The sequence below is a fragment of the Lepisosteus platostomus genome, chromosome 5 (genome assembly GCF_059453375.1).
Source record: "Lepisosteus platostomus isolate fLepPlt1 chromosome 5, fLepPlt1.hap1, whole genome shotgun sequence".
Taxonomy (NCBI): domain Eukaryota; kingdom Metazoa; phylum Chordata; class Actinopteri; order Semionotiformes; family Lepisosteidae; genus Lepisosteus; species Lepisosteus platostomus.
The window spans coordinates 39866901-39880114 of NC_142615.1; the positions used below are offsets into that span (position 1 = coordinate 39866901).

Consider the following 13214-nt stretch of genomic DNA (forward strand, 5'->3'; position numbering starts at 1 on the left):
TTAATAGATCAGTGAGGTGGCAGCGCCCCCAGGCAAGGCAACCCGTGCACCCGCTCCTTCCTGAGAATCGCCAGGCCCAAGGGCTCAGCCACTGAGGAGTAGAGCAGGGCAGACAGAGGACAACTCTGCCACATTTACCTGGTCACGGGAAAGAATATCGTGAGGGAACCATTCACCCTGACACACCTCATGATCCCCCTGTACATGAGCCTCATGTCCTCTCCCTTTCCCGTCATGTCCTCCACAGGAAGACAGATGAAGGGAAATCCGTGTGCTGATTGACAATAAAAAAGTCGCTTCAAATTATCCACCAATCTGTTTTATGTGTCTGAGCACATCTTTCCTTCCTCCTTTGCAGTGAGCACATTTCTTTTTGTGTCTTCTCCTGTCTTTTCCTTGCTGTATTACTGTCCCCTTCCCTCATGTGGAGATGGATCTACAGCCAAAACCCTGCTTGTTTCACCCTGTTTGTGCAGCGTCAGTCTGTGTGAGGAGAGGGACTCACGCTGCTCCGGTGGTGCAATAGGTCAGCATACTTATACAGCAGAGTCATGTTGAGATTGTGAGTTCCAGCATCTCCTGGAGCATCATTGATTCTGATATACATAAATAAATTGGTACCAGATGATAATTTATAGCGACTTCCTGATTATTTGTCCCACAATACACACTTTTTTGGGAAAAAAAAATTGAATTGATGTATCATGTGAACCCTTGCTCTTAAGATGGAAAGAGATTGCATTTGGTATTGCATGTAATTAGATGCTAATTATTTTATTTACTTTGCCCTCTTGTTAAGATCTGTTACATCAGGAAAATAAAGTATATGCTCAGTAGAGGGGTTGTCATATTTTGTCTGTTCAAACATAATCAAACATAATCAACAATTATGGACAACCATTTTTTGCCAAGGTTGTGAATTATAATGCCTTAAAAGTCACATTTAAACTTTCTGTAAAATTAAAAAAAAAACACAGAAATACAAGCGGGCACTGATTTGTGTCCAGAATACTCCAACTTAACAACTTAATCCTGCTCCAGAAATTGTCTCTTCTCCACTTTTGAGCCACTGCCCACCAAAAGGTCTCTGCGTGTCTCTGTTAGGGAGATGTCAAGATGCTGAGCCTGTGCTGTGCTTCAGTGGCGGGTGTAGAGGACACGCTGTTGTACATGGAATGCAAATTGAGCTCCTTGGACATGAAAACTGACAGATGGTTAAAACTTCTCTCAATAAACAGGAGATCCTGTGTCTGGAATCCTGAGGTGCGTTTCTTCCTGTCTTGTCATACAGAATGTATCATTAAGGACAATCACATATGGCTTGATTTTGTTAATGGAAGTATTTATTTCCTTTCTTGGGACAACGTGTTTTTCGAGAAATGCATACAATTTGCGAAATATGAAATACAAATTTTGCTTATGGTGCAGAATAAATACTGCCAGCTGGGAAGAATATGACAGCATTTTTTTTCTTTAACCAAAAACCTGCAAAGGGAGACGTTTTCGTTGTGGTAGGGCAAAACAATAAATCTGTTCCGTTTCACAAAATTCACTTACGAACGGTGCAAGTCGCAGGTGATTCACTCCTCTTGACTAGGTGGCGCTATGAGGTGCAGTTAAGTTTATATCCGTCTGCAGAAACTCCTCTTTCTCAGCTCCGCTTCTCGGTTGTTTTGAAGCCGCGGCCGCGCTAACGAATGACGTCATCACACGGCGCTACACAGCATACCCGTGGGTGCTTGAATGATTTTCTTTCTATAAAGAAGAAAGTTGTTTTTTTTAATAACTTCAGTTTCTGAAAACGTAGCATCTTGTCAACTGTGTTTATGCTTGAACAGAGCACAGCCCTGACAATAGAATCTGTGAAGAATAAAAATAAAGAAGCAGTTCTGTTTAAACATCGCAAGTCAGCCTTTGTTTCTGATCGACTCTGAAGAAGGATGGCGGAGTGCTTGTTAAATCTGCAAACCCAGCTTGACTCGTTCATGCAGGTTTTGCTCAAATCGATCGTGTATGAAATGTCAGAAGTTTTTGGAAACAGGATTTCTGACTCTGAGGACGAGTTTCAATACAAACTCCGCAGCGTCTCCCAGGTCCTGGTGAGACGTGCCGTGTTTAAAATCACACAGTGTGTGGAGGACAGTGTCGGGAGTGAAATGGCGCATCTGAAGAAGGAAAACGAGAGCCTGAAGTGGAGACTGCAGCTGTGGGAGAAGGCTTCGGGAGCAGGAGGAGATCAGGGACAGACAGATCATGTTGGACATACGCTTCTCTGTGAAGTCACTGCAGAAATAAAAGAAGAAATGGACACGGAACTGCAGCTCTCAGGTCAGTGTGGTGACTTGTATGAAGTCAGTGTGTGTGTGTTAAAAACCAGTGTCTATAACTAACTCAATAGTGAGATTTTTTTAAACAACAAACTTTATTTTAAAGAAAACATCTCACAATAGTAAAGATTCTCATTATCAGTACGCGTTCTAATAAAGTATCAAACTGTCATCAAATACTTTCCGAAAGAGGTGAGAATATAGTGGAGAGATGCATAGCGACGTGGGAAAGACTTGTGTGATGTAGCAACGGGATTCTTTACTGGAAACTGAACTTTGTCCGGTTACGGTGCTGAAAACACCTCGTTCACATTCAACAATTGTTTCACTGAATCAATTTGTACTCCAACGTCATTAGGAAACAACATTTATAAATATTGTATTTACGTTGTATTGGTCTAAATTTTTATAAGTATACTAATGATTGTGTATATAAACATTATTTGATTGGTTTAAGTATTACTGTCGTCCAGGGTCTGTGTCTGTATTGACTCCTCTGGAATATTAATCCAGTGTGTCTGTATTAACCCCTCTCTCTCTCTAAGTGCATTGTTTATATACAGTACTGTGCAGTAAGTGTGTCTGTATGAATCCCTCTCTCTCAGTACAGTGTTAATGCACTGTAGTGTCCAGTCAGTCAGTGTGTCTGTATTAACCCCTCTCTCTCAGGGCAGTGTTAATGTACTGTAGTGTCCAGTCAGTGTGTATGTATTAACACACCTCTCTCTGTGCAGAGTAAAGTACTGTAATGTGCAGTGTGTCTCTATTAATCTCTCTCTTTCTCAATGCAGTGTTAATGTACTGTAGTGTCCAGAAAGTGTCTGTATTAACCTCTCACTCAGTGCAGTGTTAATTACCTGTAGTGTGCAGTCAGTGTGTTTGTATTAATCCCCCTCTTCTCAGTGCAGTGTTATTATCCTGTTGTGTGCAGTCAGTGTGTCTGTATTAACCCCTTTCTTTGATTGCAGTGTTAATGTCCTATAGTGTCCAGTCAGTCTGTGTTTAACCCCTCTCTCAGTGCAGTGTTAATAAACTGTAGTGTCCAGTCATTATGTATCTATTAACCCCTCTCTCTCAGTGAAGTGTTAATGTCCTGTAGTGTCAAGTCGGTGTCTGTATTATCCCGCCTCTCTCCATGCAGTGTTAATGTACTGTATTGTGCAGTCAATGTGTCTGTATTCACCCTTCTCTCTCAGTGCAGACTTTATGCCCTGTAGTGTCTAATCAGTGTCTGTATTAACTCATCTCTCAGTGAAGTGGTAGTATGCTCTAAATTCCAGTTTGTCCATGTCTGTATAAGCCCCCTGTCTCAGTCTAGTGTTAATGTACTGTAGTGTCCAGTCAATCAATGTGTCTGTATTCACCTCTTTCTCTCAGTACAGTGTTAATGTCCTGTAGTGTCCAGTCAGTATGTATCTACAGATGCAGCCATTCAAAATGCGCGGTACAAACCCACAAGCCACCGCGAGGCGGTACACAGATTTCTAAACTGATCAGGATCGTTATCTTTGTCTTATCCATAATAATGTTCAACACTCTGTCCAGCAAATTAATAATAAACTTTATTTTATATAGCGTTTTAAACGAATAAGTAATTAGATTGCTCATAAACCTAATCACTTATTCTACATAAACACAGCGTAATTGCTCTCTGAAAATGCTTTTTCTTTTTATTTAGGCTCAGATTTCAACTATAGATCGTATTATTATAAACTTTCTTGGAAAAATGTATTTTATGTAAACCATGTTTGCTATTAATTCATTTAGGGCTAGAATATGTTTATTGTCTTCCAATCGAGTCGAGCTGACATTAGAAGCTTGCCACGCCCGGACTGTTACACCAACGCATTAGCATGTTAAAGCGATTTCATTGAGGAGCCTAGCTTTCTTAACTAGTAAGTACTGTACTTCCTTGGTTTTGGAGGGGGGGTGTCTTTCGCTGGAAATCTCACCCCCTTCTACTTTGAAAATACCTGTGAAACCGGTTTAATTCATCACAGCCAGCACTCCCGCAGAGAGGGGGGTTGTACTCGTTAATGTCTAAGCCGGAACACATCATTATATCTCATTTTGTATTTCTATAAAAAAATCGTTTGCCCAGCCTAACACTATTGTTGTTATTGTTTTAATTCGGCCCTGCTCCCGTTGTTTGGTGTTAATGTGTTGTTGTTAAGTGTGAATTTGTACCTGTTTCCCTGAGGTCTGGCTTTTTTTCTGGAAAACTATAACTCTGGTCTTGTCCAGATTGACTGTCAGCGCCCAGGTCTGACAGTGCTGCTCCAGCAGTGCCAGGTTCTGCCGCAGCCTCTGTTCTGTGGGCGACAGGAGGACCAGGTCGTCTGCAAAGAGCAGGAACTCGATTTCTGTAATTAATGCAGTTAATTAATGGTTTAACAGTCCGGGTGTGGCAATGTTTTTTATTATTGTTATAGAGAAACATGATCAGATTTTCCCCGGTTCAGAAAAAAAGATCTAAAGTATACTAGTTTGTCACTCTTTTCATCCCCTCTTTGCTAAATGGCTTTTGAATAGTCACATGAAGAGAGAGGTGAAACAGCCCTACACAGCCCTGTCGCAGTACACGAATATAATTATATCTTATTAATTTCTTTAGATACGCGATACTTTTAATACAGTCTTTGCTGTGCTCTTGGGGATCCTTGTGATATTTTGAGCTCTGGTTGAATGATAAGTGTCACAGTTTAACTAATTTTCATAGTTAGAAATTATGAAACACTCTGTTAAAAGCAAGGGAGTTTTTATGTCCGTTGCAGTAAAAGAAAATGCCTGACAAAGTAGGGTTTGGACAGATTCCAAGTGCATTTTTGCAATTTACGTTGCATTGTCCATTGTGCTGCTGTAATACAGTTTAAAATAATTCAAAGTCTAAACAGTATCAGCTTTATTTATGGGTTGCAATTTAAAAAAAGTCAAAAACCGCACTCAAAATGCAATTTAGAGCTTTTTGGCAAGAGGAGACACCCAAATTAATAATGTAATATGCCACTGTTTGTGCATGAATAAGGTTATACTGCTATTTCCTTAGATACGCGATTAAAAATAATAAAAAAAAAAATTTTGAATCCCCGGACGGAACACATTCCATAAGAATCAGCGCTTTTATATATCGCCTTTAAAGGTGGCTTCTCAAAACGCTTTACAGGATAAAAACAGCAATAACAGCAACAACAACAATATTGTATTTCATTGCAAAACCAAGTAATAACTTAACTATATGTGAAAACGTTAAGATATGTCGCTGTTGTGAATGTCTTTGGAGTGTATCTTATTTGCCTGTCTGTCCTGGCTCTCTGGCTCGCCCTCCCCCCCTCTCTCCCTCAATTCAATTCAATTCAAGGTGCTTTATTAGCATGACAGATGGGTACAATCAGTGTTGGGTATTTACTTTGCTTTGAGATGCCACTTTTAAAGGTGATATATAAAATCAAGGCTTTAACTCCGCAAGTCTGAGTTCCTGTGTCTGTCCTATCCGAACCCGAAAGTATTAAAATATGTACCTTTATAGCAGGTGGTGTACAGCTTTTTAGTATAGATTACACTTTTCTGAAATGTATTTAAAAAATAAAAACGATTACAATCTAATCTTTCCACGTTTGATCCCAAGATCCCAAGAAAAATAAATCTAAACGGGGAGAAAGCTATGCTGAAAGTTTATTAAGATACTTAGAAGACAAAGATATCAATTTATGTTGCATTTGTCTGATTGTGAATCAAAAACCACATACTTAAACCCGCGTTTGCGATTTAAATCAAAAAGTGATTTAAATCAATATAAATGTTTATATTGTAACGCCTAGGTGACTTCTCATTGTTATTAAAATGACTTAAATTTGATCATGTTGTGATATTTAGAAATATAAATTTGTTTGGTGCGAGTGAGGTTTTATTTAATCTCTGACTCAGGGAAACGTTTCATTTTTTCGAAGAAATGTTTGTTAAAGGAAATTCATGGCTCCAGCGGGATTCGATCACAGGCTGTGTGACATGGGAGTCAGGAACCTAACCCACTGCACCACCGGCAAGGTCGTATGCAGAGTGCTGAAAAAGCACTACAGAAACATTATCAACAGACAATGTACAGCGTGTACTATTCTTGTGTTGCGGTACATGAATATAATTATATCGTTATTAATTTCTTTAGATACACGATTCCATATTATATTCCCTTTTAATCAAATTCTAAAAGTATGCTTGTTGACTCCGGTATCACGTTAGTTAAAGACTTTGATGCTTAAAATGTTTAGGGAGAAATGGAATACTGGTGTGTATTTTTTCTTTAAAGTACCGAGACCAGCCATATACTGTATGTTTAAGTTCCAAAATTAATATCGTTTATGGCCTTCACACGCGTTACAGTATGCTCCTATTCTTTTTATGCTCAGCTACTAAGATTTCCCTTCAGTGGTAAAATTCCATATAAATATTCAATACTTAAACGGGCACAGTAAAGACATTAAATATACATATACATACTGTACACAGTACAGTTTGCATACAGTAATATGTTTATGTTCCGAAATCAATCTCTTTTATTAGCATGTGAAAGGCATGGTGAATCGATTCTCAAAAATTACTGTACTTTGCATGATTGGAAACAAATGCGTGATTGCGAAATGCTGTGGTGTTACTTTTACAAAGACGGTCAATGAAAAAAAGAATGTGGACCAGGGCAATACTTTGAGTTTACAGCTTGTCCATGGTCATTCATTATTAATACTATTAGTAATATCTTTGTTAAAGACTTTGATGGCGACAGCTCAAACATGAGAGGTTGAGCTTTATTAGCTCCACCTTGCGGAAGATCTGGATACTATTATTTTACTTACGGTATTATAGGAAAATTTACAGTAACTCCCGGTAGACTGCGTAAAGCGCACTGCAAAATAATGCGGTATCGCCCGCGTATTTTGAATGGCTGCATCTGTAGCAACAGGATTCTTTACTGGAAACTGAACTGTTTTGTCCGGTTATGGTGCTGAAAAAACCTCGTTCACATTCAACAATTGTTTCACTGAATCAATTTGTACTCCAACGTCATTAGGAAACAACATTTATAAATATTGTATTTACGTTGTATTGGTCTAAATTTTTATATGTATACTAATGATTGTGTATATAAAAACTATTTTAATTGGTTTAAGTTTTACCGTTTCTCCAGGGTCTGTCTGTATTAACTCCTCTTGAATATTAATGCAGTGTGTCTGTATTAGCTCCTCTCTCTCTCTCAGTGCAGTGTTAATATCCTGTTGTGTGCAGTCAGTGTGTCTTTATTAACCCATTTCTCTGATTGCGGTGTGAATGCACTGTAGTGTCCAGTCAGTCTGTATGAACCCCTTTCTCTCAGTGCAGTGTTAATGTACTGTAGTGTCCAGTCAGTGTGTGTTGTATTAACCCCCCCCTCTCTCTCTCAGTGCAGTGTTCATGTACTGGAGTGTCCAGTCAGTGTGTCTGTATGAACCCTTCTCTCTATGTGTAGTGTTAATGTACTTTTCTTTTACTTTCTTTTTCTTTTTCTTTTACTGTCAGATATGTGTCCGTGTCTGTATAAATGCCTTTGTCTCAGTGTAGTGTTAAAGTACTGTAGTGTCCAGGCAGTCTGTGTGTATTAACCCGCCTCTCTCTGTGCAGTTTTAAAGTACTGTAATGTGCAGTCACTGTGTCTGTCAATGCAGTGTTAATGTACTGTTGTGTCCAGAAAGTGTCTGTATTAACCCCTCTCTCTCAGTGCAGTGTTAATGTACTATAGTGTCCAGTCAGCGTGTCTGTTAACCCCTCTGTTAGTGCAGTGTTAATATGCTGTAATTTCCAGTTTGTCCGTGTCTGTATTAGGCCTTCTGTCTCAGTGCAGTGTTATTGTACTGTAGTGTACAGTCAGCATGTCTATATTAACCCCTTTCAGTACAGTGCTAATATGCTGCAGTGTCCAGTCAGTATGTATCTATTTACCCCTCTCTCTCAGTGCAGTGTTTATATGCTGTAATTTCCAGTTTGTCCATGTCTGTATAAAACCCCCTCTCTCAGTGCAGTGTTAATGAACTATAGTGTCCAGTCAGCATTTTTCTATTAACCCCTTTCAGTGCAGTGTTTATGTGCTGTAGTGTCCAGTCAGTGTGTCTGTATTTACCCCTCTCTCAGTGCAGTGTTAATATGCTGTTATTTCCAGTTTGTCCGTGTCTGTATAAAGTCCTCTCTCTCAGTGCAGTGTTAATGTACTGTAGTGTCCAGTCAGTGTGTCTGTATTAACCCCTCTCTTTCTGAGTGCAGTGTTAATGTTAATGTAATGTAATAGTGATATTATTACAGTAGACTTACTTTTTACATGGTAGTTAGGCGTCTGACAAAGATAAATCAGAACACCCCCTTTATACCCACTTATTCCGCTATGTTAAAACAACCCAAATTGATTGTGAGTGTACTAGTACGCATGTGTGTAGTTTAAAGCTTTTAAGATCACATGGCCTCAGCTATCACTACTATGCTGATGATACTCAAATATACATCCATACCAAACCTGACGCTGATGTGGTTGTCTCTATTCTATTTAGTTGCATCTCCGATATAAAAACTTGGATTACTCACAATTTCATTCATCTTAACTGTTAAAAGACTAAAGTCATGCTTATTGGCACCACCCATTAACTTTGTAAAACCAATGCTGTAACCTTATCTGTAGATGGTCCTGTACTTGAGCTTCAGTCTAAATTGAAAAACTTGGGGATGATATTTGACATTCGACCCACATGTGCATCATGTTGTCAAAACATCTTTCATTCACCTCAGAAATATTGCTCGACTACGCCCTATGTTATCACTAACTGTGGCTGAAAAGTGTTGTCTAATCTTGAATCGACTACTGTAACGCTCTACTCCCTGGGGTTTCTAAATCCCCACTGAACAAACTCCAGTATGTCCACAATTCGGCAGCCAGAATCCTGACCAGGTCTAGTGCAAGTGTTCACATTACTCCTATCCTGGAGTCCTTGCACTGGCTTCCTGTCAAGTTTCCTGTCGACTTAACAATCCTCCTGCTCACCTATAAGGCTCTCCATGGCTCGGTACCTGTCTGAGTTATCACCCTACTCCCCACCTCACAACCTTCACTGTTCTAATTCTGCTCTCCTTACTGTCCCCCAAGCCCCTCTACACTCTAGGAGTGACAGGGCCTTCTCCTGTTCTGCCCCCAAGCTCTGGAACTCTCTCCCTAAGGATATCGGAGAGTCGCCTTCTCTAAACTCCTTCAAATCCAGACTCAAAACCTTCTTCTTCAGAAGAGCCTTTATTTAACTGTTCTTTACCCCTCTGCTCCTACTGTACTTAGTACCACCATCTACTGTCTCCTCTAACTGTGTATTCTCATCGTGCTTATATTGTGTATTTTTTGTTGTTGTCATTCTATAAAACGCTTTGAGAAGCTATTTAAAATAGTTTTTTATTATTATTATAGAGGTCTTGTTTTCTTGTCCTGTGTTTACAGGCTCAGAGGCCAGTGTTCTCTCCGACGCTGGGGAAAGGGCTCTTCTTGAACAGCAGCACAGTGAGGAGGAGTGGGGCTCCAGTCTGATGCAGGAGACAGAGCTCACTGCCACAGAAGGGAAAGAGAAATCCAGTGAGCAGCACACAAAGAGCAGACAGAGTGTCAAGGATCTGGACTCTGTACCCATGATGAAGACAGAGCCTGAGAGTGAGACACCTGGGTTCTTAGTATGTGATGAATTTACAGAGAAGATGAATAATCTGGACACAATCAATATTACACAAGGTTGTAATGAACTGGGCTGTGTCTCTGTACAAGAGCACAGTGAAGAACTGGATGTTTTAAATCTTACAGAGCGGGATATGGATCCCAAGTTGATTGACCCTGCAGAGCAGCAGACTGATGTACCTGGTGAAGAGAACAGTACTGAGTCACAGCACACTGAGAAGAGTCAGTACAGGAAGGAGCAACAGCAGCTCCTACAGGGCTTGATAATAATTAGGCCTTGTTCTGTTCAAGTGGAGAGACTATCATTGCAGAGTCTAAAACAATCATATGATCCCTTAGTATCTGATGACTTTACACACAGGTTTAATAATCTGGTTACTGAGAAAATTGTTGAAAGTTTTAATGAACTAGAGTCTATGTCTGTTCTTGGGCAAAGAGAGGAACAACTGAATGAACTGGATGGTTTTAGTTTCAGAGAGCTGGAGAAGGAGCCCCAGATGATTCACACTGCTGAGCAGCACACTGAAGGACACGGTGGAGAAAACACAGCTCAGTTTCAGCACACAGAGCAAGGCCATTTCATGGAGCATTTGCAGAATAAGAGACCCCAGCACGATCAGGGGATGAGGAAGAATCACTCAAGGCCTTGCTCAGATGGAGTGGGCAAACTGATATTATGGCACAGGGAGAAGCAGCGTTTCTGTCAGTCTAGCATTTCAAAGCCCTATCAGCACCTTCACACAGGAGAGAGACCTTTCAGCTGCAGTCAGTGTGGGAAGAGTTTTAATCATTCAAGTAACTTAAGAGCCCACCAACGGACTCACACAGGAGATAGACCATTCAGCTGCAGTCAGTGTGGGAAGAGTTTTAATCATTCAAGTAACTTAAGAGCCCACCAGCGGACTCACACAGGAGAGAGACCATTCAGCTGCAGTCAGTGTGGGAGAAGTTTTAGTCTGAAAAGCCACTTACAATCACACCAGCTTATTCACACAGGAGAGAGACCATTCAGCTGCAGTCAGTGTGGGAAGAATTTTAGTCAGTCAAATAACTTAATAATCCACCAGCGCATTCACACAGGAGAGAGACCGTTCAGCTGCAGTCAGTGTGGGAAGAGTTTTAGTCAGTCAAGTAGCTTAAAAGTCCACCAGCGCATTCACACAGGAGAGAGACCATTCAGGTGCAGTCAGTGTGGGAAGAGTTTTAGTCTGAAAAGCCACTTACAATCACACCAGCTGATTCACACAGGAGAGAGACCATTCAGCTGCAGTCAGTGTGGGAAGAGTTTTAATCATTCAAGTACCTTAAGAGCCCACCAACGGACTCACACAGGAGATAGACCATTCAGCTGCAGTCAGTGTGGGAGAAGTTTTAGTCTGAAAAGCCACTTACAATCACACCAGCTTATTCACACAGGAGAGAGACCATTCAGCTGCAGTCAGTGTGGGAAGAATTTTGGTCGGTCAAATAACTTAATAACCCACCAGCGCATTCACACAGGAGAGAGACCGTTCAGCTGCAGTCAGTGCGGGAAGAGTTTTATCCAGTCAGGTGACTTAAAAACACCAATTTAATCACCAGGTTTTTTATTTAATCATAATCTTAGTCATTTCAACTAAAATGTCTTTTAGATCAAGTAGGAAGATGCGTCAGCATGTGACATCTGAAGAAGGCTCCACAGCTGAAACGTTTATTTTCTTCTCTTTTCAGGATGGAACAAACCTTTACTTGTTCCCAAAATGTCAATTAGTCATAGTCACTTTGTAGTCACCCACTTTTGAGTTCATCTGGTCAATTAAATTTTGACTATACTCTTATTTACAGTTGACTAAAACAGAAATAGTTCTTGTCACAGAGTTTAATTTATGTGTATAATATTTTTTTTTAGTTTTATTCAATTTTAAAATAAATGAGGTCTAAATTGAATTAACATTCCAAGACTATAAAGGAATTCAGTTCAATTTAGAAATTAAGTTTAGTCCTGTTTAATTTGCAATTAAGACTGTTTTCATTGGATAGGCCTGTAATTGTGTAACAGCTTTTAACTTACCATGTTAAGCAAGAAATATGTATAAAACAGGTTAGGATCCTTAACTGTCACTCTTAAGGAAAATAAAAGTCACACATCTGATTCTACAAAAAAGCTCAAAGTCTTTGTTGCACAATCTAAAGTGTATTTTCCCCCAGAGAGGATATATATCAAATACAATAAATATTTATACAATAAATGGTAATTAATAAAGGATAAGATATTGTATGAATCTCTTTTAATAAGAAAATCTATCTTGGCACCATTAGTAATAATTCCATATTTTTATGTTATTTTTTCAATGCAAACTATTTTTTAAACAAGACAAGCAATATATACAGTGCCTTCAGAAAGTATTCATGCCCCATTGTTTATGTCTCGTTCTGCTGTGTTGCAAAGTCAAATTAAATCATTTTTCACATTTTTCAAAGAAAGTTTTCCACTCCTGTAGAAGCAATTCTCTTTAATGTTAAAATGAAATTAAATATTTATAATTCTGAAGACATCTATCAAAAATAAAAATGGAAAATTACTTAATTAAGTATTCACGCCCTTTGTTTTAACAACCTAATTTGGGTCAATTATCTTGAGAGATCACACTAAATATGTTAACAAGGTACACCTCTGTTCATTTTATCTTCACTGGTGTTCAATTGCTTGATAAACTGTATGATAAATATCACTGACTGTGCGGTCTCACAACTAAAACAGAAGATCAGATCAGTCCTGCTGTCATGAAGACCAAGGAGCTACCTGTGGAGCTTTGAGATGAAGTTGTTAGGAGGAGAAAAGCTGGAGAAGGTTATAAAAAGATTGGCAAAGCTTTAACCCTTCCTAGGAGCCCAGTGAAGTCCATTGTAACTGAAGTGGGACATGTATATATCTCACTTATCCAGCATCACAGTATCACCACTTAAGCACACTGTGAGAGGTGTTGATGGGGTCTGTTAATTTAGCCTCAAACAAAAGTTAAACTAAGATGCCATAAAGATGACCTGCTTTAGCAGCCCCAGTGGCTTAATGCTACATAATAAAAGAAGGAACAACACCCACAAACAGGATAAACCAGACCAATGTCTGCTGCATATCAAAGGACAGAACCTAGAGCAAGACAGAGTAGGACAGAGTAGTACAA

General features: G+C 39.5%; 1 protein-coding gene across 1 annotated transcript; it reads left to right on the forward strand.

The window, feature by feature from the left end:
- Positions 1–1707: 1707 nt before the first annotated feature.
- On the forward strand, positions 1708–12298 carry LOC148666443 (uncharacterized). The gene is made up of 2 exons (XM_088631713.1): positions 1708–2328; positions 9823–12298. Exons 1-2 carry the CDS (start codon positions 1941–1943, stop codon positions 11622–11624), a joined length of 2190 nt encoding a protein of 729 aa, XP_088487839.1. The 5' UTR covers positions 1708–1940; the 3' UTR covers positions 11625–12298.
- Positions 12299–13214: the final 916 nt, after the last annotated feature.